General features: G+C 63.2%; 1 protein-coding gene across 1 annotated transcript in view; it reads left to right on the top strand.

The window, feature by feature from the left end:
• TIMP2 (TIMP metallopeptidase inhibitor 2) overlaps positions 1-24,842 on the top strand; it is a 38,410-nt gene that overhangs the window by 7,104 nt on the left and 6,464 nt on the right. Inside the window, exons 2-3 of the mRNA XM_037157927.2 lie at positions 20,094-20,194; positions 20,740-20,848. Of these exons, the coding sequence (XP_037013822.1) occupies positions 20,094-20,194; positions 20,740-20,848 (210 nt within the window). The remainder of the gene's footprint in view (positions 1-20,093; positions 20,195-20,739; positions 20,849-24,842) is intronic.

Raw genomic sequence — 24,842 nt, 5'->3', positions numbered from 1 at the left:
CTGGCTGGCCAGGGCCGCTCTGGTCGGTCGGAGGCCCTGGTTAGTGGGCACTTTGACAGCCGCACCTTCACGGAGTGAGGGCGGGGTGAGGCGATGGCCCGGCATTGCAGGGAGAAAGGACCCACAGGGAGGGAGGTGCTGGGAGGAAGAGCCCGGGCTTTGGAGCCAGCCAGAACTGGTTCTGAGCCCCAGCTCTGGGCCACTGGGGCCCTCGGTGTCCTCTTCTGTGGCAGCAGGATTGACCTTCTCATGGCTGTGTCACAGCCGACACTGAGTAAATTTCAGGGAATGCGTCAAGTACACGTAGCAGGGGAGGGGCTTTAGGGAACTCAGTCCCGCCAACCCCCCCGCTTCCCCGCTAGAATTTTGAGGTGCTGGACGCGATCTGAGAGACCTGCGACCACTGTCCCTGGGGCTTGTTGAGAGCAGTCCCGTGGGACAAGAAGGGAGATGGGCCTCCCGGCTGCGTCCCTGGCCAGCGCTGTTCTCTGTCCTGCCTGCAACGCGCCAGCCCGGCTTCCGTCTGCGGCCTCTTCCCTCAGGCCCCGAGTTCAGGGATGTGGCAGGGTTTTCAGCGTGGGCCAGGTGACATGAGGGGCGTGACGCACTAGTGATCACGCCGGACCCCGGCGCTGAGTAGGATTCTTACTGTCCATGGTCTGCAGGTGGCCTGTTCTGGCCACGCCCTGGCTGCTCCAGTGGTGGAAGGTTTACTCACGGCCACATGGCTGCTGGGTGTCCCAGCTGCAACCCCAGGCAGGTGCTGGGGTTTCGGGCACTTTTGAGAGGCGGTGCTTCATTTACCCCCAGAGAGGACTGGAGGGTCATTTTGTGGTCACTTGAGGGTCACCTGCGGGCTCTGGGTCTGTGTCTGGTCACAGAGCGTGCGTGTCAGGACCGGGTCCACCCTGCAGCAGGGCGGCTGTGGGGACACACAGCTTCCCAAACACGCAGGCGTCTCTCCCGGGGGCTCTTCCCCAGCCTTGCTCGTGGTTCACCTCTGACCTTCCAGCGTTCCTGGGACACGGGGCCCAGCCTGGGCCTCAGGAGGCTCTCAGAAATCAGCTCTCAGGAGGGTGGCGCTAGGGCAGAGCTCTGATGGGTACCACCAGTCCCCGATTCTCATCAGGGACACCTGGGTCCCTTGGCCCAGTCCACTCCGGCAGGGACAAAGGAACAAACCTAGGGTGCTCTTTGCTTTTCCCGCACCAGCTCTGGAAAGCAGGGACAAAAACCAAAAACCAAAACAACAAAACACCACCAGGCACAGAGGCACCCACTCTCTCTCTTGGTATCGATTGTCTGGGCTTTGCGGTGCAGAAGGGTCACGTTCCCTAGGGCTCGGGGGCGGGGCAGGCAGGGGTCCTCTGTTCTCTGATTGGGAACAGCTGCTGGCCTGCCCAAGGTCACACAGCTGAGGGCTGGTGCCCAGGGTGTCAGGAGGCGCCCCTGGCTCCGGCGCTGGAAATGGGATTGGACGTCACATTCCAGAATCCTGTGTGTTCCATCTGGCCGAGCGCTCCGTGTCCTTGGCAGGGCCCGAAGACAGGTACGTTTTGTTGGAACCCAGGTGATTTAGAAGGCGTTTTGGCAGCGCCCATCAAGGGCTTTAGCAAGCAGTCTCGCCTCTGACTTTGGGAATTTTGTATCTGGGGGTTTTTCTGAGAGAAAGAAGGAAGGACACATGGGGGCATTCGGCCACAAGGATGTTCGTCTTGGTGTCTCGTCTTGTCAACCTCAAGGACGCGTCCGAAATGTCTGTTCTAGGACAGCAGCTGGGGAGGGGCAGGTAAACCGCAGCTTTGCACGCTCTGCTGGGCCCGGAGGTGTGGAATTTGCCGGCATGTAGAACGTTCAGATCAGTGAGTGGAAATTAGACTTTCTCTCTCCCGACCCCCTCTGCGATGAGCCGGAGTGACGGCTGGCCTTTAGTTTGCAAAGGGGGGGTCTGACTGCAGAGAGGAAGGGTGTGGGCCCAGACGCCCAATGCCGGGTATGAGCGGTGACACCCCAGGGAGTGACCGTGGAGGGGGCACCCCATGCGGACCGTCACTGCAGACAGTGGGGACCCTGAAGCAGTGTCAGGAGAAATGTCTCCAGTCCAGAAACAGCTGGAGAGGAGGGGACATTCTGGAAGGCCCAACGAACTATAGTTTTGGATTGCCACCTTGTTCCCCACCCCTCCCCACCCCCCCAGCTTGTTCCTGCCGGAGGGTGGGCACAGGAGACCATGCTAGAGGCTGAGAGATCGGGGGGGGGGCACTCTCTGGGGGAGAAGTGGCGCAGACTTGGTGTCTTCAGGGCCCCCAAGAGGCACCCAGAACAGTGTGGGGGGCAGGCTTCAGTTGAGACCTCCGTAGGAGGGACGCCCTCTGCCCATGCCAGGTCAGGGACCAAATGACCTTGCCAAGGGCCCTTTCGGCCCCAGACGAAGCTCTTCTGCAACTTGGGCTCCCCCGGGGGTGCCCTCAGCCAGCCACGTTCCCGCCGTTGCCTCTCAGGCAACCAGACCTCGAGACGGGTTGCTTTGACTTCTTGGGGCCACATCCTATTCCCGCTAATGACGGTTCTTAATGGTCAGATTTTGGAGGGCGCCCCTAGGCCAGAGACGAGGGCAGGCGTGTTTCTTATTTGGTGCGACGACAGTGGCCCAGGCCAGGGGTCCTTGTGAGCTCCACCTCCCGTGGTGTCCAGAGGAGCACATGTCCCTGACCCGAGTGGGGACAGGGGCTCTCCCCCTGGGAGAAGCGGTGTCAGGCCTTGTTGGGGAGCCCTGGCCTACAGTGCCACGGCTTAGAAGAGGAGGGACACCGGTGCCAGCCGGGGTGGGGGCCTGGGGACCAGCACGCTGCCCGGGGTAGGCTGTCCCTCTGCCCAGCACCCCAGCTGTCAGAGCCGAATCTTGGGGCCCAGTGGACCCACCGCAGGCACCCTGACAGGTGCTCAGCCTTGGCTGGCTCGGCACCACCCCTGACTTCACCCCTCTCTGAGGTCACAGCACAGCAGCTCTGTCGTCGCCATGGCAGCGTCCTGCCCCAGGTCACCAGCTGGGCAGACTCTGGCTGCTGGTAGAGGCAGGAGCTGCAGGTCCAGCCGACCTTGGACCTCGGTCAGCGGGCCCCACAGACCCAGGCAGGCGGCCAGGGCCGAGGCTCCAGTTGTGCCCCTGCCCCCTCTGTTGCGGGGAGGGCTGCTTTCTGTGACAGCTGGGGAGGCCCATCCGAAACCCCGGGGCTGTCTGAACTCGCTGACCTGGAAGGGCGGTGGCGTTGGGGGCCAATGTGGCTGCTTGGAGGCGGGGGGGAGGGGGGAGCCATCCTGCAGCAAGACAGCTGCAGGTAGTGGGGACCCCGACCCGGGCGGCGTTCCTGGGCTCCGAGGACTAATACGGCCAAGGACATTTAGGAAGCCGCCAGCTGGATGGGCCGTGAACGTCCCCCTGGCACCCCGTGTCTCCCTGAGTGTGGAGTCTGTGCCTCCTGTGTGCCGTTGTGCAGCGGGCCCAGGGGATAATGGGGACGTGGCGAGCCTGTGCTTGTCACTCGAGGCTGGCTGCCCGGCTGCCTGGGCCTCCCATAGTGGTCCCAGCCTTGTCTGTGCGTTAGGAGATGGCGACACAGACACACTAGGAGCCCCGCCCAGGACGGGTGGAAAACCTGCGGGGGGGGGGGGGGGGGGGGGGCTGGCCAGGCTTGTGCTCTACCATGACCACTCCCATCCAGGCAGTTCTGATGCAGCCTGTCCAAAGCCCAGAGGCTTATGGACTGCCCGCCACTTGGAAACTTAGCTGGGAGTCAAGTAGCGGCTGAAAGCCGAGGCCCTGGGTGTCACAAAGTGTATTTTTAGAGGCTGCAATTCAGAGAAAAGGAGTTTAAAAATGTTTCTGATGTCTGTTTTATCTGGGCTTGGCTTGGATGCCTCCAGTGATGGGTGTCTCACTACCTACGAAGTCAGCTCAATGATTTCAACACAACCCCATAGGAAGTGCTCCTTTCTATCCCGCCAATTCCTGCCTCTCTTTGATGCACCCTCGGTGGTCTAGCTCCGTCATCTGGAGACACGCACAGTAAGTACCACCGTCTTCCTCACACAGCGTGCTGGGCATCTGGGTGTTTGTGATGGCAATGAGCGCTGGCATCTGTGTAGGCGAGTGTTGCTATCATCATTCCTGTGTTACAGGTGAGCAAACTGAGGCTCCCCGAGTTAAGACCTGCTGCCTAGATCACACAATTAACACTGTTGACCATCCCGGCCTGCTGTCCCAGCCTGTTCCGCCTCCTGCTGGCCCCCCTTAAAGCAGTCAGGGTTCTTTAGGACTTATTTTCCTATGTCAGGTTTTCTTGTTTGTGTTTTCACCGTCAGTCACCCGGACCCTGGGGTCGCAGCCCCTGCTTCCATCCTTACCACGCCGCCCTCCTGCCCCCGACGGGAGACACAGCTGTCTGTCCATCCGTCCGTCAGGTTTCTCCCTGTTTAGACATTTAGGTGACTTGCGTATCGTCCAGTGTGCATTTCCTGTTAACTGCTAGGCACTGCGTGGCTGTGTTTCGATGCATCCCGTGATGTTGTCCCGTTGGGTGTTGCTCAGTGTCGGCACCTCTTGCCTTTTCTAGAGTCCTGACGCGCGGCTGGCTGTCAGCCCCTTGCACGTGGGATCCATCCTTTGCTCCCGCTGCGCGGTGCTTGGGTGTTTGCTGAGCCTCCCCGCGGGCCGGGCATCACTCCTGGGACGCGCTGAGTTATTTCGTCCCGTGCGGAGGGAAGTGGTGGGTGCTTCTCGGGTGTCGACATCGGGGGCCCAGGGCATCTAGTGAGGTCCGACTGGCGCAGCCTGGGCTGGAGTGGACTGTGACCACACTCGTTCTATAAGGCATTCTTGACAACGCAGGTGAAGACCACGGGGCTCTTCCTGTGGCCGCATGTCTGCCGACTCTGGGCTCAGCAGCTCCAGCCCCTTGTCAGCTTGCTGCTTCGGACCCCAGTCCCCTAGTTTGCACCTGTGAAGTTGGGCCTGGGGCTCCCCTCTGACTTGTGGGCGCGTCCCCGTTACGTTGGTCTCGTGGAGCCGGCGGGAGTGCGGCCTGCTGCGGGTCTGAGCTGGCCACCGGGCCACCTTCTGGCAGCATGGCCTGGGCACCCCTGGCCAGGGGTGACTGTGCCGTGCCCTGCGGGTGTCCGATTCCACACTCCCAGGGCTGAGTTGGGGATGGGCACCAGTGCCCATGCTCCGTCACTCCTGCGTGCAGCTACAAGAGGCCACTCAGTGTGGGTGCCAGTCCAGGGTGGCTGGGGAGCCCTGAGAGACGAGGGTGGATACCACCAGACAGGCCCCAGAAAGTCACACCCGGGAGGACGTGGGGAGCCCCAAAAGGCCGACCTTGAGAACCCAGATTACATTCTGGCGCCATTTGGCTTGGGGAGACTCTGTCCTCTATGGCTTCCCCGCCCCCATGCATCTTAAATCCTCCAGCAGTTCCCTGTGTTGCAGCCCTAAAGGTGACCCCCAGTTCCCCAGAAAGGCCAGACACTGTCTGCTCTGTGGACTCTCAGGAGACAGAGACAGGGGCGATGAACTTGACATATGAAAGTGAGCTTTAATTATATGGAAATGTGCTCTTTCTGGCCCCGCCAGCCAATGGAAGCCCTTTTATATCTATTTTTATGTTTCACAGGAAAAAACCACCACCCCGCGCCACCCAGACGCTGAGTCTGTGGGCCTTGGGGCGAGGCCAGCGCAGGTCCCCTGTTCTGCAGAGGTCAGGACGGAGGTCAGGGGGTGCGCATGGAGGGAAGAGGACCTGTGCCTGGCCGGGGACGCATGGGTGGGATTGGGGGTGTCTGGTTGAGGAAGAGGAGCCCAGGTGCCGGGTGCTGCCTGGCCCTGGGTGCGGGCGTGTGGAAGGCAGGGGGGGCCCGGCAGCCGCATACTGCTGGGGGGGGGGTCAGACAGTGACGTGCGGGTAGGACCGTCCCGGCCACAGCCCAGGGACTTCCTCTTGTGGTGGCTGGTTAGCTGAGTGCTGTCCTGGGCACCCCCTGCAGACCCTGGGATAGGACCGGTCCTGGGTAGGGCCCTAGAATCTGCATTTAACAAGCAGCTCCGGTGATCAGGGAGCAGGCGTCCTGGACACATGCGTGGAGACTTGCTGGCATAGGTCCCGAGGTCACGCAGCTGCACTAGAGCGGTGGCTGGAGCCTCTGTGCCGGAGGGGGGCCAGGCGTGGGTGTGGGGACCTGGCTGGGAGGGGCTCAGCTGCTGTGGGGGAGGAGGCCGGCGGGCAGGGGGGGGCGATCAGGGCACGGCCACAGGGCAGAGCCCGCTGCCGGGCCACACTGCTCAGAGTGTAGCGCTCGGACCAGCTGCACCCTGTCCCCCCTGGAGCTCCTCCCACAAAGGCCTGGGGCAGCGTGTGAGGTCACGGGCGTTTGGCCCAACAAGGTGGCAAGTGTGAAGAAAACGGGGTGAAGTGGAGCTTGTCTGTGGACGCGCCACTGGTTACTGCGGGGACCGGACGGCAGGCCCGTGGGCCTGGGGCGGCCTGCACCCGGGGTGCCCTCTCTCGCTGTCCTGCCGTCCCACGCCAGGGCATGAGTGCTGTTCCTTTCCCCACTCTCTGACGGGAAAGTGGGTCTCGGGGGGGAGGGTTAAGCCTCTCTGTCGTGTGATCCGGTCTCTCAGAGGGAGGTGACCCCAGCTGGGGATCGAAGCTATAACCTAGGCATGTGCCCTGACCAGGAATCGAACCCATGACCTTCCTGTGTCTGGGACTGGGCAACCCTCTAACAGAAGGAGCCATTCTGGCCAGGGCTTCGATCTCGCACCGTGTTTGATGGGGCTGCTTGTCCCCTCCTGGAGTTGGAAGTGCGGGTGCGGTCTGGACACGGGCCTTTCGCCGTCTCCTTCCCCTCTGTGCCTCGTGGTCTTGCTCGTTCACAATGTCTTTTGAAACTCAGAGGTGTTTGATTTAGATGGTGCCCAGTTTATCCGTTTCTCTTATTGCCTGCGCTTTCCACATTGCATCTGAGAAGCCTCTGCTGAGGCCAAGGTCGTGAAGGTACACCTCCTTTTCTTCCCAGCATCTGTAGTTGTAGACTGCGAACTAAGGGCTCTGACCCCCTTCGGGTTAGTCCTTGGGTGGACGATGTCATCTGTGGTGACGTAAGGGCCTGAATTCATCTTTTCTGTGCGTGGACGTCCACCCCCATTCGGCGGCCTCGGCGCCTGTGTCAGAAACTTCGGCCGCCAGCTGTGGCGTGCCCACTTTCTGGCCCCGATCTGGTTCGCCAGGGCACTGGGCAGCCTGGGACTTTCCCCAGAGCTGGCGGCAGTGAGACTGTAGTTGCTCGCAGCCTCTGCGTGACGGCCCGAGTGGCAGAGGGCCTGTCTCTGCCACCTGCCAGCTGTGTGGTCTGGGGCCAGGTTCTCCATCACTCCCTGCCTCAGTTTCCCCACCTGTGAACCCAGGGTGATAATAGCTCCTTACGGCACAGGTTACTGTAAACAAGTGCCCCAAGCCGAGCTGCCCAGCTCACGGCAGCGGTTCTGTAGCCGAGGCACTGCCGCTGCCTGCAACCGGGCTCCTGGGCTCAGCCCAGCTCCGCGAAGACCGGGTGGGATTGGGGAGGGGCAGCACCACGGACTGCAGCTGGCCCCAGGGGCCCTTCAGTGGTCCACAGGCTGGCGGTCTCTGACCTCAGCGGCAGGTGCCCTGGGCAGGCCAGAGCCCCATCCCTTTCTGATGGCCCAAAGATTCCTCTGATAATCACGCAAGGGAAGAGTTGGGGGTCGTGAAGACAGAAGTAATGGCAGCTCTGTGATTGGTTTGCACTGGATTCTAGTACCAAGTGCGCACACACACACACACACACACACACACACACGCAGCTTGCACAGGCGTGCACACACACACCTCCCTCCCGGTGCCTCCCCCACACAGGCCTCCCCTGCCTGCACACACACCCTGCTTGGCCAACTCCTGCACCCTGTCCCCTGTCCTGTGAAGTCCATGTATAGGGACACACCCTGCCGGTCGCTTGCGCCCCTTCACTCCCAGCCTGAGCCTGCACGTGTCTGTTCAGGGCGGGGTCTCACCTTGGCACTGTTGACGCTCTGGCCAGATACCTGCCGTGATCACAACGCCGCGGGCCGCCGTGCACAGCGGGGTGTCCAGCGCCATCCCTGGCTTCCACCCAAGAGACGCCAGGAGCACCTCCCTCTGGTTGTGTCAGAGTGTCTGCGGGCGCTGACCTGTGTCCCCTGCTGCAGACAGCAGCCCGTCAGGACCTTGTTAAAGGTGTGCAAGACAGAGCCCCGGAGGTGGGGGTTGGGCTCTGGGGGCGGGTGCGGAGGGGGAGGGCGCAGGGATGCACTTGAGTTTGGCCCTCACTTGGCCCGTATGCCTCGTCCCCAAGCCTTGCTTCCTCTCCAGGCAGTGGTGTGTGTCCTGCCTTCGCAGGCGTGACGTGGAACAGCCGTGGCATCTGCGGCTCCTCCGCCCCTTGTGCCCTCGGCTCCCACCGGCTTCCCTCGAAGCTTCGCCTGCCGGGGTCTCTGCCATGAAAAGGCGCGCGGAGAGAGCCGCTCGCCTGACTCCCGACCCCGAGGACACGGCCTGGCTGTGCCGGCAGAGGCAGAGAATGCCGCAGGTCCGAGAGGGGGGCCTTGCTCTGCGTGGAAGATGGGACCCCAAGCAGCGGAAGAGCCAGGGGCCCCAGCGTTTGTCCGAGGAGCTGTGGGCAGAGGGGTGGGGGGCCCCTCACCTGCGCGCTCTGGGCCTGGGAAGCCTGCATTTAGCCCACCTGGTAGGTGTGGCAGGAGGAGGCTGGGCCAAGGAACGTCGCCCTGACTCAGAGGGCCGGGCCCGACGAGGAGGAGCCGGGGGGCAGCCCAGGGCCTGGGAGAAGCAGAGAGCGGCCGGCAGAGGAACAAAGTGTCACAGAGAAGACCCGGTCAGGCTGAAGCCCTGTCGTACCAAGTTCCAGAGGACGGTGGTGGGCGTGGAAAGGAAGGGGGCTGGCAAAGTCACGTGCTGGCCGCATCCTCCCCCAAGCCGTCCTAAGAGGCGTAAAGGGACGGGCGGGTCTTCCAGGAAGGCCCACGGTGGTTGCTGTCCTGCTGACTCTCGAGCGAGCAGAGGCCTGGCTGCAGGAAAGCTAGGGACCACGGCGAGGGGGGCCACACTCCTGGGGGAACTGGAGGAGGACACCCCCTGGCCCAGGAGGAGGCAGCCGGGGAGGACGGCTTGTCTGGTTCCAGGCCCGAAAAGCAGCTGTGTGGGTCCATGTCCCCAGGCTCAGGTGGACAGTCTGGCACAGCCGTCCAGTCCAGTCGGCTGGACCTGCGGAGCGGGAGCCTCGCCCCTGGCACCCCTGTGCCAGCGCGGCGGCAAGAGCAGGTGGCAGAGAGAGCTGGAGTCAGCCTTCCAGGAGTTATTTAACATGAACAGAGAGCTGAAAAGACACCTGAGCCTGCACCTCGAGTCCAGTCCGGGGTTGGAGGCGAGCCCCCCTGAGGAACGGGGCTCCTCAGAGGTGCACGGCCGCCGAGGGGAGATGAGGAGGGAGAAGCTGGCGGTGGGTGGGGAGGTGGAGCTGGGGCTTGCCAGAGGGGCCTCAAGTGCGGCCGAGGGGGACGCCAGCCACACGTCACCCAGAACCAACCTGCAGAAGGCACTGAGCAAGCTGGAGAACCACGCGTCTTGGAGGATGGTCAGGCTCACGTTCGAGGGCGTGAAGGCCCCATCATCCCCCAAGGCAGGAACACCCGTCAGTGGGGAGAGCCCGCCCTGGGGCCACACGGCGTCCAGACACAGGCTGCCCAGACCGGACACCCCCCCTCTGCAGCGTGACCCGCAGGGCCAGGCGGACAGAGCCAGCCTGGCCGTCTCAAGGCAGAAGCAGGAGACGGAGCAGAGAAGACCAGCACGGCTGGGATGGCTTGAGCCCCCAGAGGTACGCTTGGACGCCCGCGGTCGGACCAAGCGCGGGGCCGAGACAAAAGCGTGGCCGGCTCGGAGCCAGGCCGCTTCCTCTCCGGACCAGGAGAAGGAAGGGGCACGCGAGCGCAGTCCCACTTCCCCCGGGGCCACCAGCAGCACCAGTGACGATGACAGCAGGCACAGTCAGATGACCCGTGACCGGCAACAGCAAATTTCAGAGCAGAACAAGTTGCACAAGCAGTTTCTCGAAGAAGCCTGGAAACGCCTGCAGGAGTTTCAGAGTGTGTGTTAGAAGCACACGTCCTGCGCGGTCAATACAGCCCAAGGCTGGTGCCAGAACCGGGGCCCCGGTGTGTGAGGTGTGTGTGTGCGTCGCCGGGCCCCTCGCCCACTCTTTCATTTTGCCTTCAAAACTCAGCCCCTCTCAGCAGAGCTCCTTCACGCAAACACGGGAGACCCCCGTGGGTGCGGTGACAGGTCTGGCCGGGGCAGCGCAAGGACCTGTCCCCGAGCCTCAAGGGCAGATGGGAAGTCCAGGTAAATTCAGCCCTTCAGGCGTTTTGGGCCAATAAACGCTGGGCTTGCGGGGGGCATCCAGGGTCAGGCTGCTCAGCCACTGGGGGAGGCACCCACGCAGAGATTTCACTGACACCCCTCTTAAGCCTTTCCAACCAATGCCGTTTAACAGGACATCGCTCGGTAGTATTCCGGTAGCTAATACTGATAAGTGGGGGGAGGAGAGGAGGAGGGGGAGGCAGGAAGGGAAGAGCGAGAAAAAGAAGAAGGAAGGGAAAGGAGGGGACAGACAGGGAACCGGTCCCCAGCGTCTCATCCCTAGTCGGCGACCCTCTGCGGCTGCCCGTGGTGGAGGTCCCACCCCAGCCTGCCTCTTGTTGGGTGGCCATGGAGACCCTGCACTGGGTGGGGTTTCATCTGCCAGTGGCGTGGTACCGGGATGGGGGGACAAAGTTTTTCTGCGGAGACCAGATAGGCTCTGCATGCCGCAGTCCCCACAGCAGGCTGTGGGCGTCGGTGCAGACACACACAGGTCTGAGGCACTGTCTCAGGTTTTACGTGGGTTTGAACCCTGTAAGGAGGATGGGACGTGACATCACGCTAGTGCTGCGGCAGCCCTCTGTGGGCCCAGCGCAACCCGTCCGTCCCTGTCACACCTGGGCGCCCGGCAGTCCTTTCTCTGCGGGCACGTGTCATCCTGTGGCTGCAAATCCATGGCCGCCTGGCTGCCTCTCTGTGTCTGTCCCCAAAGAGAGGACCTCGTCCCGAAGGTGTTTGAGTCAAAAGGCTGCATATCAGTGGTGACTGGGAGGCTCGGGCACCAAGTTGGGACACGCGCATGGGACAAAGGTCCTGCTCTTCCTCCCCTGTCCCCCCCAGAACTGTCGATGTCACACTGCCCTCCCTTTGCTGACACTGAGTGGCCGACCCTGCCCCAGTCACTGGTGGGGACCAGTGACCCGCATGGGGGACTCTGGGGACTGAGGTTCCACTGGGAGTCACGGGGGGTGTAATGGACAGGGTGGTGTGGGGAACGTAGGGAGACGTGGGTGACTGACCAGTGGCATGTCCCCAAGGAGCACCGAGAACCCGCGAACACACCCGCCATGTGGGGCAGGAGCAGTGGGCCGTCGGGTGGCTGGGGTTCCGCCTGTGCGTCAGCGGTGGGGTGGGGAGCCCTCCGGCAGCCCCCGGCGTCCTCGTGTGGGCCTCCACGGTCCGTCCGTCTGTCCGTGGTTTTCCTCTGGACACGGAGCCAGGGCTGCCAGCCTGGGCGCCGTCTGGCACCTGCTCCCAGAACGGCAGGCGGCAGAGTGGCCGGGCAGTTTGATGGCAGCCGTCTCCCAGAGGGCTGTTGTGACGACGATGACCGGTGCTGGCTTTTGGCTGATGCTCAGCCTGTGTTACAAGGCCACCTGCCACTCCTGTCTGCCACTGCAGGGTGACCTCGGGCCAGGAGGGTGCTGTGGGATCCCCGGGTTTAGAGCCACTGGGGGCGCCAGCACCGAGTGACGCAGTCCTGCCGACTCGGCCTAGGGGCCGTCTCAGAGGAGCTGTTTCCATGATCGGAAAGGCTGTGGTCCACGTGTTCTGGGTTGTGCTCCAGCCAAAAGTAGGTGTGGGGGATGGGCAGCGGGACATCTCCAGGGTGACTCACCTCTGCCCCCAGGCACGAGGGCACCACCACGCCCTTCCCCACCTGCCCACTGAAGGCTGGGGGGGCACTGGGTGCTTCCTTGCCCAGGCCAGTGCGGGGGACAGTGGAACCACCCCCCAGGACCTGCCCCCCAAACACGGCCCTCCAGGGGATGTCACCGTGACTCTCAACCCATGAGGGGCCTCCCTGTGCTCCTGTTGGTCACTTGGGCGTGGTGGGACCGTGGTGCCGAGGTCCTGGGGAGCAAGCAGTGCCTGGAAGGTTTCCACGGAGCCCCGGTGGCCGCAAGGACCCCGGACACATGGCCGGGTGCGTCCTCGTCCCATGAGGCGCCTCTCAGGCCCTCCCCCACGGGTCGGTCACCTTCCCACATCTTCTAGGGCTGTCCACGGCTGTCACGCCTCTGCTTCTGCATCCGGGCAGCTCCTCTCTTCCCATCTCACTCTGCACGTACTAGAACCTTCCTTGTGCGGTCACTTCCTTGCAGCTCTGCCTTCTGCCCAGACCTTGGGGCCTCGGGATGGTGTCTGCGGCTTATGTGGTGGCAGATGGGTCACCCTGTCTATCCAGGGAGTTTGTTGGGGACAGCGGCATTGGCTGTGGGTGCTGCCCACAGACTACCAGTGTCCAGTGGCACCAGGACGGGAGTGTGAGGGACAGCAGCTCACCCCGTGACAGCAGGGCCTCTCCTGCACCTGCTGGGCTCGAGGGCATTGTCTGCTCTAGGACGTGAGCCTGCGTTCCCTGTGCTGCTCGGCAGGCCGTCACCCCTGTCCCCTCCCCGACCCAGCCAGGTGACGGTCATAGTGTGTGATGACGTCCAGCATCTCAGAAATGTAAGGTAATGGGAAACAGGTTTTCAAAGTCAGGAGGCCCTCAGTAGTCCTTCCAGGGACCGGGAAGAGGCCGCCAGCCGAGGACGGCATCCCAGCTCCTGCCTGCAGCCGCCTCCAGTCCCGTTAGAGGGGGCGGCGGTCTGGGCTCGGCCCTGCGGCCTGGAGAGCCGAGGGCTCTGTCTGTGGGGCCGGCATCCTCGTGGGTTTTCTCCTCGGTGGACACTGAGGTTCCAGCCTCCAGACTGAGAAGCGCAGCAGACGGGGGTCTGTCCAGAGACCGCCGGTCTGCGAATCCCGCGCACAGTCGGTGCTGCCGGATCTCAGCCTCGGGCCCAGCCCTCGGGTGTCAGCCCTGCCTGCGGCCTCAGCCCGCTGGCAGCAGCGTGGGCGTGATGTGCTGCCCCTGGGTTTCCAGCAGCCCCCCACCACACACCAGCCCAGCCTCTCTGGGACCCTCCCGCAGCCTGTGGGTGGGGAGGGTAGAGGGGCCTCAGGGTCGCCCCTCAGTGCCTGTCCAGGCCCCCTCCCTGTGGCTGGTGCGCCCTGGCTCCCGGCTCAGGGTCTGCAGGGCTGAGCTTGGCTGCCCCTCAGGCCTCAGAGGAGAAAGTGAGAGCAGCTGCCCCTCCACAAAGCCGCACTGTTCTCAGCAAACCCTCCCAGGACCGGGCACATTTTTTTCAAATGATTCAGCGGCACGTGAATGGGAAGGGCCGAGTCCAAGGCTTTGGGACGGTGACCAAGGGTTCTGGCATGAGATCCCGCTGGGCCTGCACGGAGCAGGGAGGAGGGCGCCCGGGCCGGCGTCGGGTCGTGCCAGGATCCGCGAGGGCAGCGGGGGTGGAGCTGCCGTCTCACCCAGCAGAGCCAGTGCTGGGAGGAGACCCGCCCCTCCCGCTCCAGGTCGGGGGTGGGGAGCAAATGGACAGGAAACGGAGATGGGAGAGCTGGTCTCCATGGAGACCGGCATCCAGTGGACAGCAGCTCACGTGTGCACATGCTAGAATCTCAGACAGCACTTGGCAGGCCTGGCAAATCCCCAGGCACCAGGCACATGGGCGGCGTGGTCCAGGGAGGGGCTGCACCCGGTCACCCAGCCTGCCTGACCCTCAACCCCAAAGCCTGTCTGCTCAGCATTTCTAGCTGGGGCCTGAGTCATGCCGGCCAAGTCCTGCTCTCGCCCTGGAGAGGCACAGCCCTGCCCCTGCAACTGGGGACAGCAGCTGGCCCTGGGGACGGGAGGTTTGCAGGGACCGGAGGTGGGTCTGGTCTCTCACAGCCGCTGCAGGGACACAGGGAGCCCTCACTCCCCCCAGCAACACAGGGCTGTTTTTAATTACTAAGTGACAGCCCCCTTTTTTCCTCATTTCCCTAAAAGGAGCGGACTTGGAGGAGGTCTGCGCCGTCACTGACCGAGAGGGGCCCAGCATGGAGGCCGGGAAGGCCGAGCCGAGTGCCCAGGGACAGCCCCCGGACCACGTCCGCTAGGGCACCTGGGAAGGGGTGGGGGCTGGGCAGACAGTGCGGCTGGACACTCCCGCACACTGCCAGGCTGGGGGCCAGCGCTGAGGACACTCGGTTCCCGTGTCCTCTCCTGGGCTGCCCCACCGCACCGGTCTCTGTGCAGGGGCGTGGCTCTGGACCCCAGATCAGGGTGGGTCTGTGTGCTCCGTCCTCTTTCCAGGCTGCCGGCCCTTCCAGCCGGCGAGGTCAGCCCACCCGCTCACAGGGCAGGCTCAGTCCCATTGGGAAGGGGCAAAGCCGGCTTTGCTGAACCCCCAAAGCCCGGAGGTGATTTAGTGACCTGGGAGCAGAGACCCTCAGTAATCGAGGGGCGGGGCCCCTCCACCCCAGCGGCAGCCGCGGGAGCTGGTTGCAGGCTGTTGAGGTCTCCGGTGGCTCTCCGGTTATAGGGCGGGAATGGCTATGCTCCCCTGCTCTGGGGTGCAGACAGACAGCAGTGTGGACCCCAGCAGAGCTGGCCACCCCCAGGGAGCCTGGGGTCCCCCCCGTGCTGGGTCTCCTGTGGGAGAAAGTCGCCACTTTCAGAAGCTCTCCGGACCAGGTGGCAGGTCATCTACCTGGAGTCACAGAATGGACCTCGGGATATCCAAAGCATGTCTGCACCGTTGCAGCTAAGAAGTGCGTGGTGGTCCTCTGTGGCCGGTGGCCCCTGTGACCACACACAGCTGCCCCTGCTCTGAAACCTAGGCCCACAGTGCTCCCGGCTACCTGTCCTTCCAGTCACAGCAGCAGGACAGCCCCCCCACTCAGACAAGGGCCAGCAGGGGCTTTGGCAAATGTGCCAGCCAGTCGCAGGTGCCCCTGTCCTCCTCCCTGCTGTGAAGGGCGCATGGTGTGGGCCCCTCATTAGAGGGACCTCTGGGAATTTTCCAAAGGACTGAGACCAAGACCCAAGAACACCCTGTCTCTGCCCACATGCACCTCCTGGGTCGGAGCTGGAGGCCACAGGAGGTGGGCTGGGAGGGGACGGTGCCGGCGCTGGGACGCTGGGCTGAGTCAGCATGCCCGCCAGGCTCAGATGATCGGGGCCTTCCCTGGGACGGATGTTTTCCGAACCCTGGGGCTCTCCCACGTGGTCTGGGTGAACGTGACTGTTCCCTCCACCAGCAGCCCTGCTTCTGCAGGCCCTGGGGGCTGGGCGCCAGGCGTGCTGCAGGCCTGGGGACAGGGCGTGACGGGGAGTCACTCATCCACACTCACAGGTTCACCTGGCCTGGGGGGTTGGGAGCACATGCCTGCCAGGAAAGTCCCTGGGGGCCCACTCCTGTGAATGTCACGTGGGGTCCCCCCAGAGCAGCGGGGCCTGTGGCGGGACAATAAAGACTTCCGTGAGCCACACAGCCTGCGTTTCGTCTCCTCGGCTCCCCTGGAGTGTCCCCAGACACGGCAGGGCTTAGCCATGTGGGTGGGTGTTGGGCAGGGGGACACACAAATCTCAGCCCGGGCTGGCCCAAGCCACATTATGTGGTGGGGACACCGAGGTTTCCAGCAAGGCCCCTCACTGACCCCACCCCTCAGGACGGCAGTGGGCAGTCTGGCCTCCGCTGGGTTTTCCCGTGGCGGTCGTCACCTCCCGCAGTCTAAACGGAGCCTGGGTTCTTTGGACCGCCGTCCGTGGTCTCGACTTTCCACCCGCCCCGTTCTTTCCCACCCCCGATCTGGCGGCTGCCTGGGGGATTGTTTTTGCAGGCTCCTAGCTGGGGGAAGTGACTTCATGTGGTGTCCACGGCCCAGGGTGGGGGCGGGGCTGCGGTTGCGTGTGCTTTGAATTGAGCGGACGGCGGTGCATTCCAGTAGCGGACATCTGGCGGCAACTGCATCAGCCAGTGGGTCACCCTTGATCTCAAACCCAGATGTGTGAGCGGCAGAATGGAAAGGAGAAAAAACAACATGTGAGCAGCCCAGGGAGAGGCCACCGTTCCGGGGAGCAAAGCAGAACTCAAACCTATACGAAGACTCTCGCTCCTGCTTCCTCTGGCTCCTGCAGTGGGGGGGCGGGGGGGTTGGTGGAGCAGAGCAACCTGCATCTCCGGGGCAGGGGGCAGGACAGGAGCCCATCTGCCACCCCAGGCCCCGAAACCAGACCCAATGCATAGTTGGTGTTCAGTGGGCATGCATCTGGATCTGACCTGGATCCTGACTTCTTCCCAGAAAGTTCTTTGGGTCCCTGTGTTTTTCCCCATCCCCGTTCTATAAGGGTCCTGAGACCCAGTGAGGACTCCTCCCTGGAGCTCCCGGGGACACCGGTCACCTTGGGTGTAGGACACGCTGAGTGTTTCTGGAAGGCTCTCCTCATCTCCCTCCTCACCCACCGCTGGCGGCTGGAAACAGCACTGCCCGTGTTCTGGTCCATCGCCCGTCGTCCTGCCAGACTTGGGTGCTCCCAGGGTCTGTGACTGCAGAAGCACCCACACCTCCCCCCTTTCAGCCTCGGGACCACCTGCGAGGCTTGCGCTAGTCCAGTGTGCCCTCGAGGGGCGGCCCCACCCGAGCTCTGAGTCCCGCATAGAAGACCATCCAGGAGGCCAGGGTCGGAGCTGGCTGGGGGCCGGCGTGACGCCACCCCTGCCTGCCCTCACGCCTCCATCAGCCTCCTCCCGTTACCCGAGGGATCCTTGGCCTGGGATAAGTCCGTTTCCAAAGCTTTACATGTGCGCTCCCCACCCAGAGTGCTGACCCCAGATGGCCTATTCCTGGCACCGTCAGGACGGGAGTGTGGCCAGCCCTCTGCTGTGTGGCTGGAAGGTGTTGATGGTTCGGGGTGGTCTCCCCAGAACTGGCTCTTCTCTGCCTAACTTGATTCCCATTAGCTCTTGTTTTACAAAGTGGGGAGGAGGTTCTTGTGCCGGGTTCAGGGAGACCCCAAAGAATCTGAATTCTTGTTCCACGCGGACCAGCTGAGTGGGGGTCCTGCCGACCCAGGTCCTCTCCTGGGCTGACAGTTTGCAGAAAGCAGGTGCACGGTCTCTAGCCTCCAGACCGAGCGCTACGTCCAGGAGCTGTGACGAACACAAACTTGGGGTATCAGCCGACTGAAACGAGGCGAGTGGGACTCAGCTGTCGCTCCGGGGAGGGAGTGAGGTCTCCTCGGTCCCCCTCCACAGTCTGTTCCGTTCTGTTGGCCTGAACTAGACGTGGCTGCGTGTCGGGTTCGTGTCACACACGCCACAAATCCCGTCCTCACCCCGCCCCATGGAGGCAGGCACCGGGGGTTGTGTCTGCGTTTCAGACGCAGGGCTTCATCTCAGGACGGTGGCCTTCCCTGAGCCCACGTGGCGTGTGGGGCCCCTTTTTGGCGATCGCTCAGACCACCTGGGTGCGCTGGGGGCTGCTTCAGGAGAAGAATGCACAGGCCGCAGCGCAGAGAGTGCCCCGGAGCCTCCCGGCCGCCACTCTTCCGGCCGCCGCGGGGTGTCTCCTGTTGCGCCCCTGCTGTGTCTCAGGCGGCTGCAAGGCAGCAGGCCTCTGGAGAGCAGGTCCCGAGTCCCAACGAGGGTGCAGAGCCAGGTGCACCCTGCCCGGCCGGCAGCCTTGTCCCTTCCAGCACGTCAGTCACCTTCTGGCTGCCCCTGGTTCATTTGCATTGTGAGCTGGTGACGATGCCACAGAAAACTTAGGACGGTGACTCTGCTACAGTGACGGAGCGGCAGAAACCCTTGTGGGCGTGGCGTGGCGGCCACCAGGTGCAGGTTAGGCAGGTGGTGAGAGGGACCCTGGACGACCCTCCCCCGGCTGCCGACCCGCCTCCCACGGGTCCAGCACATGTTTCCTCCCGTCTGGACAGGAGCTGACCCGGGCCTGTTCGGGGTGCCAGGCCCCTGAGCAGGCAGGCGGACAGGCCCACTCCGCGGGGCGGCCGAGCGGTGCAGGGCGTGCCACGGGCCAGCGTTTCCTGGGCGGGAGGGGACGAGGAAGGGCGATTCTAGCCGGGTTTTGAAGGGTTAGACATTTCCCCGGCAGCGTGGAGAGGGTGGCACACAGAAGAAAGGTCTGTCTCCGGAGGTGGGGACAGCCCGGGGCAGGCCCAGGCTTGAGGGAACAACGCGGACCAGTGGAACTGCAGAGCAGGGGCCGCCGGGGCAGCTGCTGGCATAGCGGTCGTTGGGCACCAGGTTGCAGAGCGTCTCCTAGTTCAGGCAGGGCAGCGAGCAGCCGATGTGGCTGAGCCCAAAGGGATGGGACTGTGAAAAGATGCTTGGTGTTGGGGGTAGGAGCGGGTGTGGGAAACGGGGTGACCTGCGACCAAGAGCAGAGCCCACTGTTCAGGGGTGGCCCAGCGGGTGGCGTTTCCTAGATGTGACTTTGCAGGTCGGGGCCTGGCTTGGTCTGGGAAACAGGAACCTGTGGCCTGGGCCGGTCGTGACTCAGCTCCAACAGAGGAAACAAGACTGGCTTTGGCCTGGGCGGGCGTGCTGGGGCCCTGGTGGGGGCTCTGGTGCCAGGCCGAGGTTCAGAGGGCCCGTCTGGGGTCCAGGACGGTGGGCACAGAAGGTGGACCCAGGTCCCTGGGCCTCCCTGCTCTGTGGGGACAGGGAGCCTCGGCCAGCAGCTCCTGAGACCCGAGCTGCCTGCTGGGGTGGAGGGAGGGATGGAGGTGGGAAGCTCCCTTCAGCGGGGAGCTGTCTGCTCCTTATTTCTAATTTCCCTCACGTCCACACCAGGGTGACACTTCCCCAGAGCGACCCTGCACAGTTGCAATTTTCAGGGCAAAGCTTTTAAAGCCATTAACACGGTTTGTGGCACCAGCTGATAAGCCTCCAAGTGGAAAGAGGGCGGCTGTGTCCGGAGGCGGTGCAAGCCACCTACGTGGGCTGCTGTCAGGTGACCAGGTGGAGCGGGGCCCCGGCCCTGTGAGGGCTGGGAGGAAGTCTGACCTCTTCCCCTGTCCTTCATCCCGTGTCCTGGTCCAGGACCGTCTTTCCTCCTGGCCTCCTTCCTGGGCATGTGTCCCTTGGGCCACGTGACTGCTCCCACACCCAGTCAACATCCTCTCGGTCAGAATGCTCTGCCCCTTCCATCTCTCTCAGGACAGAATGTTAGTTATGCCAAAGAACTGTCCACAGGGCATTTTCCGTGACACATTTAGGACAGATTAGGAAGGCAGTGGACCAGGGGAGACCTTTTAGACTCAAGCCCCCAGACCTACTTGGGACGGGGCCCCTGGGAGGTGGGCCCCTAGCCCTCCAGTTCAGCCTGGAAAGGCCTTTGCCAGCGGGCGGCAGATGGATGGCAGGTGGGAGAGTCTCGGCATCCAAACATGTGAACGGGACCCGGGCTGGTCTGTTTGCTCCCCTCTCCCCCCGCCACCACGGCGGGCACCTGGGGGAGCATGGGAAGGCCCCAAGACATCAGCCCCAGGGGCCACAGAGGCCTTTGTTCTGGTCGGTGTCCACCCTGAAACCGGCAGCGGGCCTAGGGGTCTGTTGGGCCCTTCACTGAAGAATCCCAGAGCCAGGAGGCATCGCGGTGCTACCGCTTGGCCTGCCCGCTTGGCTCCGGTGCAGCATCCAGGGCTCTGCTGGGGCCTCAGTCCTCGTGCCCCTTGCCTCCCACCCGTCCCCTGTCCCTGGAGCCAGGACGGAGGCTGGAGGGCTCAGCTCACCTCTGCGTCTGTCTGTGTTGCAGTGATCAGGGCCAAGGTGGTCGGCGAGAAGGAGGTGGGGTCGGGCAACGACATCTACGGCAACCCCATCAAGAGGATCGAGTACGAGATCAAGCAGATCAAGGTAAGGGACCGGTCGCTGGGCTGCCCCCTCCGGTGGGCCGAGCTGTGGGAGGGTGGGGGGAGAGGGTGGGTCCCCAGAGGCCAGATACCAGAGGAAGTGTCCCCTCATCCCCGTCTTGGGGTACCACTGGGTTCCTGGACAGTCCAGCCATCCTTGGAGCAGACAGGAAGGGCGTCTGCGGAACATTCCGTGATGCCCGTCTGGGCCTGTGCTCTCGTGGGGTGGGTTTCGAAGCAGTGGTCCTCCGCGATGGGCACAGTCACCAGAGACACACAAGCCCCTCACAGAGGTTCTGAAGTGACCTGGTTGTAGCATGGAGAGTACAGTGGTGTCCAAGAGGGGTCCCTGCAGGAGGCAATGCCCCCCCAGCCTGCGGACAGCGCCACACGAAGCGGTGAGCGACTGCTGAGCGTTGCCGAGCAGTCGGCATGGGGGTCTCCTGGCCACGTCTCAGTACAGGGGGGACCCCCGCCCAGTCCCGGGCAGGATGGACCCCGCTGGCTGCACAGCCCCTCCGCTTACCTTTCCTCGTCCTTGTCCTCCAGATGTTCAAAGGACCCGACAAGGACATCGAGTTTATCTACACGGCCCCCTCCTCCGCCATCTGCGGGGTCTCGCTGGACGTCGGAGGAAAGAAGGAGTATCTCATTGCGGGTACGTGCGTGGGCGTGGACACAGAGGTGCGGAGCAGGAGGAGCGGCCACCCTGCCTTTTCCCAGAATTCCTGGTGCACCTTCACCTGCCCCCACCCCCTCCCGGGGGATTGCCCTGCTGCGGCAGCGGGGCCGGGGGGCTTGGTGGGAAGAAACCGTACCTGGTAGGGGGTCCGAGCTTGGCTGGGGACAAGCGGGCGGGCAGGAGGCGGGAGGGAGAGCTGTGACCGTGTCTGAGACCTGCCGGCATCCTTGCGCTTCAGCTCGCACGCCCCTTCCCGGCTCCTGTGTTTGCGACTCTGTTTGTTTCTGTTTTGGTAAAATACACGTAACATAAAACCGACCATTTTAACCATTTTTAAGCACACAGTCCAGTGGCATCAGGCGCATGCACGCTGTTGTGCGACCACCGCCACCGAACGGAAGCTCTGTCCCCACGAAACACCAGTCCCTGCCCCTCCCCCAATGCCCGGCGCCCACCACCTACTTTCTGTCTCCGAGAATCTGATGCCTCTTAGTGGGATCGCAGGGTTTGTCCTCTCGCATCTGGCCGGCGTCACTCCAGGTCCCTCCGCGCTGCAGGGAGGGCCGGGATTCCTGCCTTTCTAGGGCGGAAGCGTGTTCCACTGTCCGGTGGACCCCATGGGTCACTGTCGCACCTGCTGTGTTTATACCGGATTCTTAAACGAAAGCATTTCCCTTCGCTTCTTTCTCCTGCCCCTGCTGCCTGGGGCAGGCTGTGCCCCGGGAACCGCGGGGGGCCCACCTCAGCCTGCGGACCTTCCTCTCGTGGGGCTGTCCTGAGCTGCGTCCTGGGCCTCCACCCACTAACTGCCATACTGTCCTCCCCGAGTTGTGGGGTCTCCAAACATCACCAAGTGTCCCCTGGGGGGCAGAGCCGCCCGGACGAGGGACCCGCTGGTCCAACAGGACTCCCGGGGACGGCGGAGGTGCTCTACGCTGCCTCATGGGACCCCAGCCCACGTGCAGGGCTGGCGCCCCGAAGAGCTGGGCTCTGATGTGGCTTTGTGTCCATTGGTTTAAGTGTCCTGCGAACAGCCTCGTGTGGCTGGTGACCCCCAGTCTGGCTGGCGCCGTGCCGGTCAGCAAGGACCACTCCTGGCCCCTCCCGGGGAGAGCGGGGTCGGATCCAGCCTCAAGCAGAAGGAAGGGACAGGCATGGTGCCCTGCTCCACAGTATAAATTCAGTCATGTGAACGAACCCCAGGAGGGGAGGCAGGCCGGGGGAAAGAAAACGAACTCCAAATCCAAATCTCCATGACTCGGGGGGTCTCCTTCTGTGTAGGTCGCTCGTGCCTTCCCCCCCTGCACTGAGAACATTCAAGATTCAGTGCGTATTTATCAGGTGTCCTTAGTGCCTCCCCTGGCCCCACGGCAGGGCAGGCACAGGGGAAGAGGTGAGGGAAGACGGGGCAGGTTTTGTGTTTCCGCAAATGGAGCTGCAGCGAGTGACCGTCACGAGCAAAGGGGGACAGACCCCCACGGGTGCAAGGACCCTGAGGTAGTGTCGGGAGGAGGGGCTGACCTTGGCCGAGCGCCTGCCGGTCCCTGTGAGAGGGAGACTTCTGGGATGCGGCCTTGGGTCGTCCCTCCTGCCCTCCCCCCAGTGCCCACGCCCAGCTCCTGCCTCCGTGGTAGTTTTGCTGCTACATCAGGACTCGCTCCCCTCCTTTGGGCTGATGGGAGGTTTCTTTTTTTCTTTTACGGGCACTTCGGAACCTCCTACACGTTCCGACAGCTGCTTGTTAACAGTTTTCCCGAGATAAAATTCACACATCGTGCAGTCCGCCCGTTGGCGACGTGTGACTCAGGGCTTTTGGCCTTGACCCAGGAGTGTGTGCCCATCACCAGTCAGGAAACGTTGTGCTTTTCGCCGTTGTGCCCAGCCCCCTCCCCACCCCGGCTCCCAGTGACCACCCACCGGCGCCCCGACTCTGCGGAGCCCCGGTTCCAGACATTCACACTGCGGGGCCACGTGGCGCGGCGCGTGGCCCTCTGTGTCTGGCCTCGGTCACTCCTCTTTGTTTAAAATTGAAGTTCATGTGCGTTGTGTCAGGTGTCGGAACGTCGCACCTTTTTCTGGCCGGAGAACGTCCCACTGTTGAGTGGGCGCAGCAGCACTGTCTCCCCATCGAGCGTTTTGTGGACGTGGGGCGGTTTCCACGTCCCCGCGAGTGTGCACGGTGTCGCTGTGGACACGCCTGCACGAGCCTTTGCGTGGACGTGTGTTTCCATTCCTCCTGGGTGGACGCCCAGGAGTGGAACTGCGAGACATATGGCGACTGTGTCTAATCGCTCGGGGGACTGCCAGACTGCGTTCCAGAGCAGCTGCCTTTCCGCTCCATCTTCCGGTCCCCACGACGACTATTTTTGTAAGGAGACTGACACCCGGCAGAGAGAAGGGCACGGGGACAAAGTCGGGAGGCAGAGCCCTGACCCCTGATGCCACCACGGCAGGAACACGGGAGGGGCAAAGGTGGGGGGTTGCTGGCGTGCCCAGGGCAGGTGCGGCGACCCGCCAGGGGCTGGCAGGGACGCTCAGCACGTGCCTGAAATAGTGTGGGCGGCAGTCAGCCTGTGTCTGATCACCACTTATGTCTCCTCTCTTCTCCTTTCCTGTGTTGGCTCAGTTTTGCAAATTACGGCATCTATTACTCTTATGATAAGAAAACTACAAGCTGCAGAGAAGAGGGAGGAGGCAGAACTTCCACGGTGCTAGGAACTTGTTGCCGCAGCAAATCCAGGGCTCGGCTTCTCCTCGTCCTCTCTCTCTGCTGGTCAGTGAGGACCAGCCCTAGGAAACGGCAGCCCCCAGTCCCACTCCAGCTCCTCACACCGCCCTCTAGGGGCTGTCTGGCCAAACTGCAGCGCGACGGAAGCCCTGAAGGCGGGAGGGCTGGGGTCCCATCACCCTGGGCTCCAGGGTGGTAAAGCGACCTCAGTCTGGCGTCTGCGACAGGCTTCACCGCCCGCTTGTGACTCGAGATCGGAGTCCTTTCCTGGCATTGACGCTGTCCGGATGCCTTTCATGCTGAGTCTGTTTAACCCTTACCACCCCACCGTGAGGAGGGCACCGCTATGGCCCCCAGTTTACAGGTGGGAAGACTGAGGATCAGGGAGGTGGGGCCGCGCGCCCCAGACTCAGAGTGGGCTCTGAGCCCACTTCCAGGCACTGACTGCCAAATTTCAGTGGATGTCGCACTGGTAGCTTAAAACCGGCTTGGGTGGGAGTGTCCGCACCGTGGATTCCAGGTTTCTCTCCCTGCAGCGCCCGCTGGCGGGCGTTCCTCTGCACACCGAGGCCTGGGTCTTGCGGCTGGGCCTTGCGGCTGGGCGTGGTGCAGCCAGAAGGTAGCCCGCGGTCGGCCTGGCTGCAGGGTCTCCTCCCCCTCTGCTACCTTGTTCATTCTGTCCGGGTTGTCAAGGTCGCGCCGCCCCACACCTGCCCGGGGCCCTCCACCTCCACCACCCAGCAGAGCCCTGCAGAGGGTTTGCAAAGCTCCTGATGCATGGGAGCTCCTGATCCACACCCAAATTCCAGCAGAATCTCAGGGGTGGGGCCCTGGCAGCAGCCTCTTTAAAGCTTTCCAGAAAAGTCTGGGGTGCAGGCAGGATTGAGAGCCAGCTTCTAACGAGAACCTCCGAGGCTCCGGGTCAAAGGCCGCCGGGCCAGGCTGCCGCCGGCGCACACTCAGGAGGGCCGCACCCAGGCCGAGGCCCTGCACCTCCCTACAGAGGAGGTTACGTCCGTATTCAGGGCGCTCTCTGCTCAGTCAGAGCTGCCTCTCGCCCAGAGGCCCCGACCATCTTGGCGCTGCCCCTTAGTCCCAGACAAGGACAGTTCAAACCCTTGGTCCCTTCCACCGGGCCTGAGGCCTGTTGTTGCAGTGTCTGCACTAAGTGAGTGGCTCAGTCTGTCCCTGTCCCACGCACCTCGGAGCCCGTGAGGAACCTGCAGGCCTGCCCGGAAAGTG

Source organism: Artibeus jamaicensis, unplaced genomic scaffold (genome assembly GCF_021234435.1).
Source record: "Artibeus jamaicensis isolate MK-2021 breed Jamaican fruit bat unplaced genomic scaffold, CSHL_Jam_final contig_2259, whole genome shotgun sequence".
Classification (NCBI taxonomy): Eukaryota; Metazoa; Chordata; class Mammalia; order Chiroptera; family Phyllostomidae; genus Artibeus; species Artibeus jamaicensis.
The sequence above is the reverse complement of the archived record's forward strand: the minus strand, read 5'-3'. Positions and strand labels throughout refer to the sequence as shown.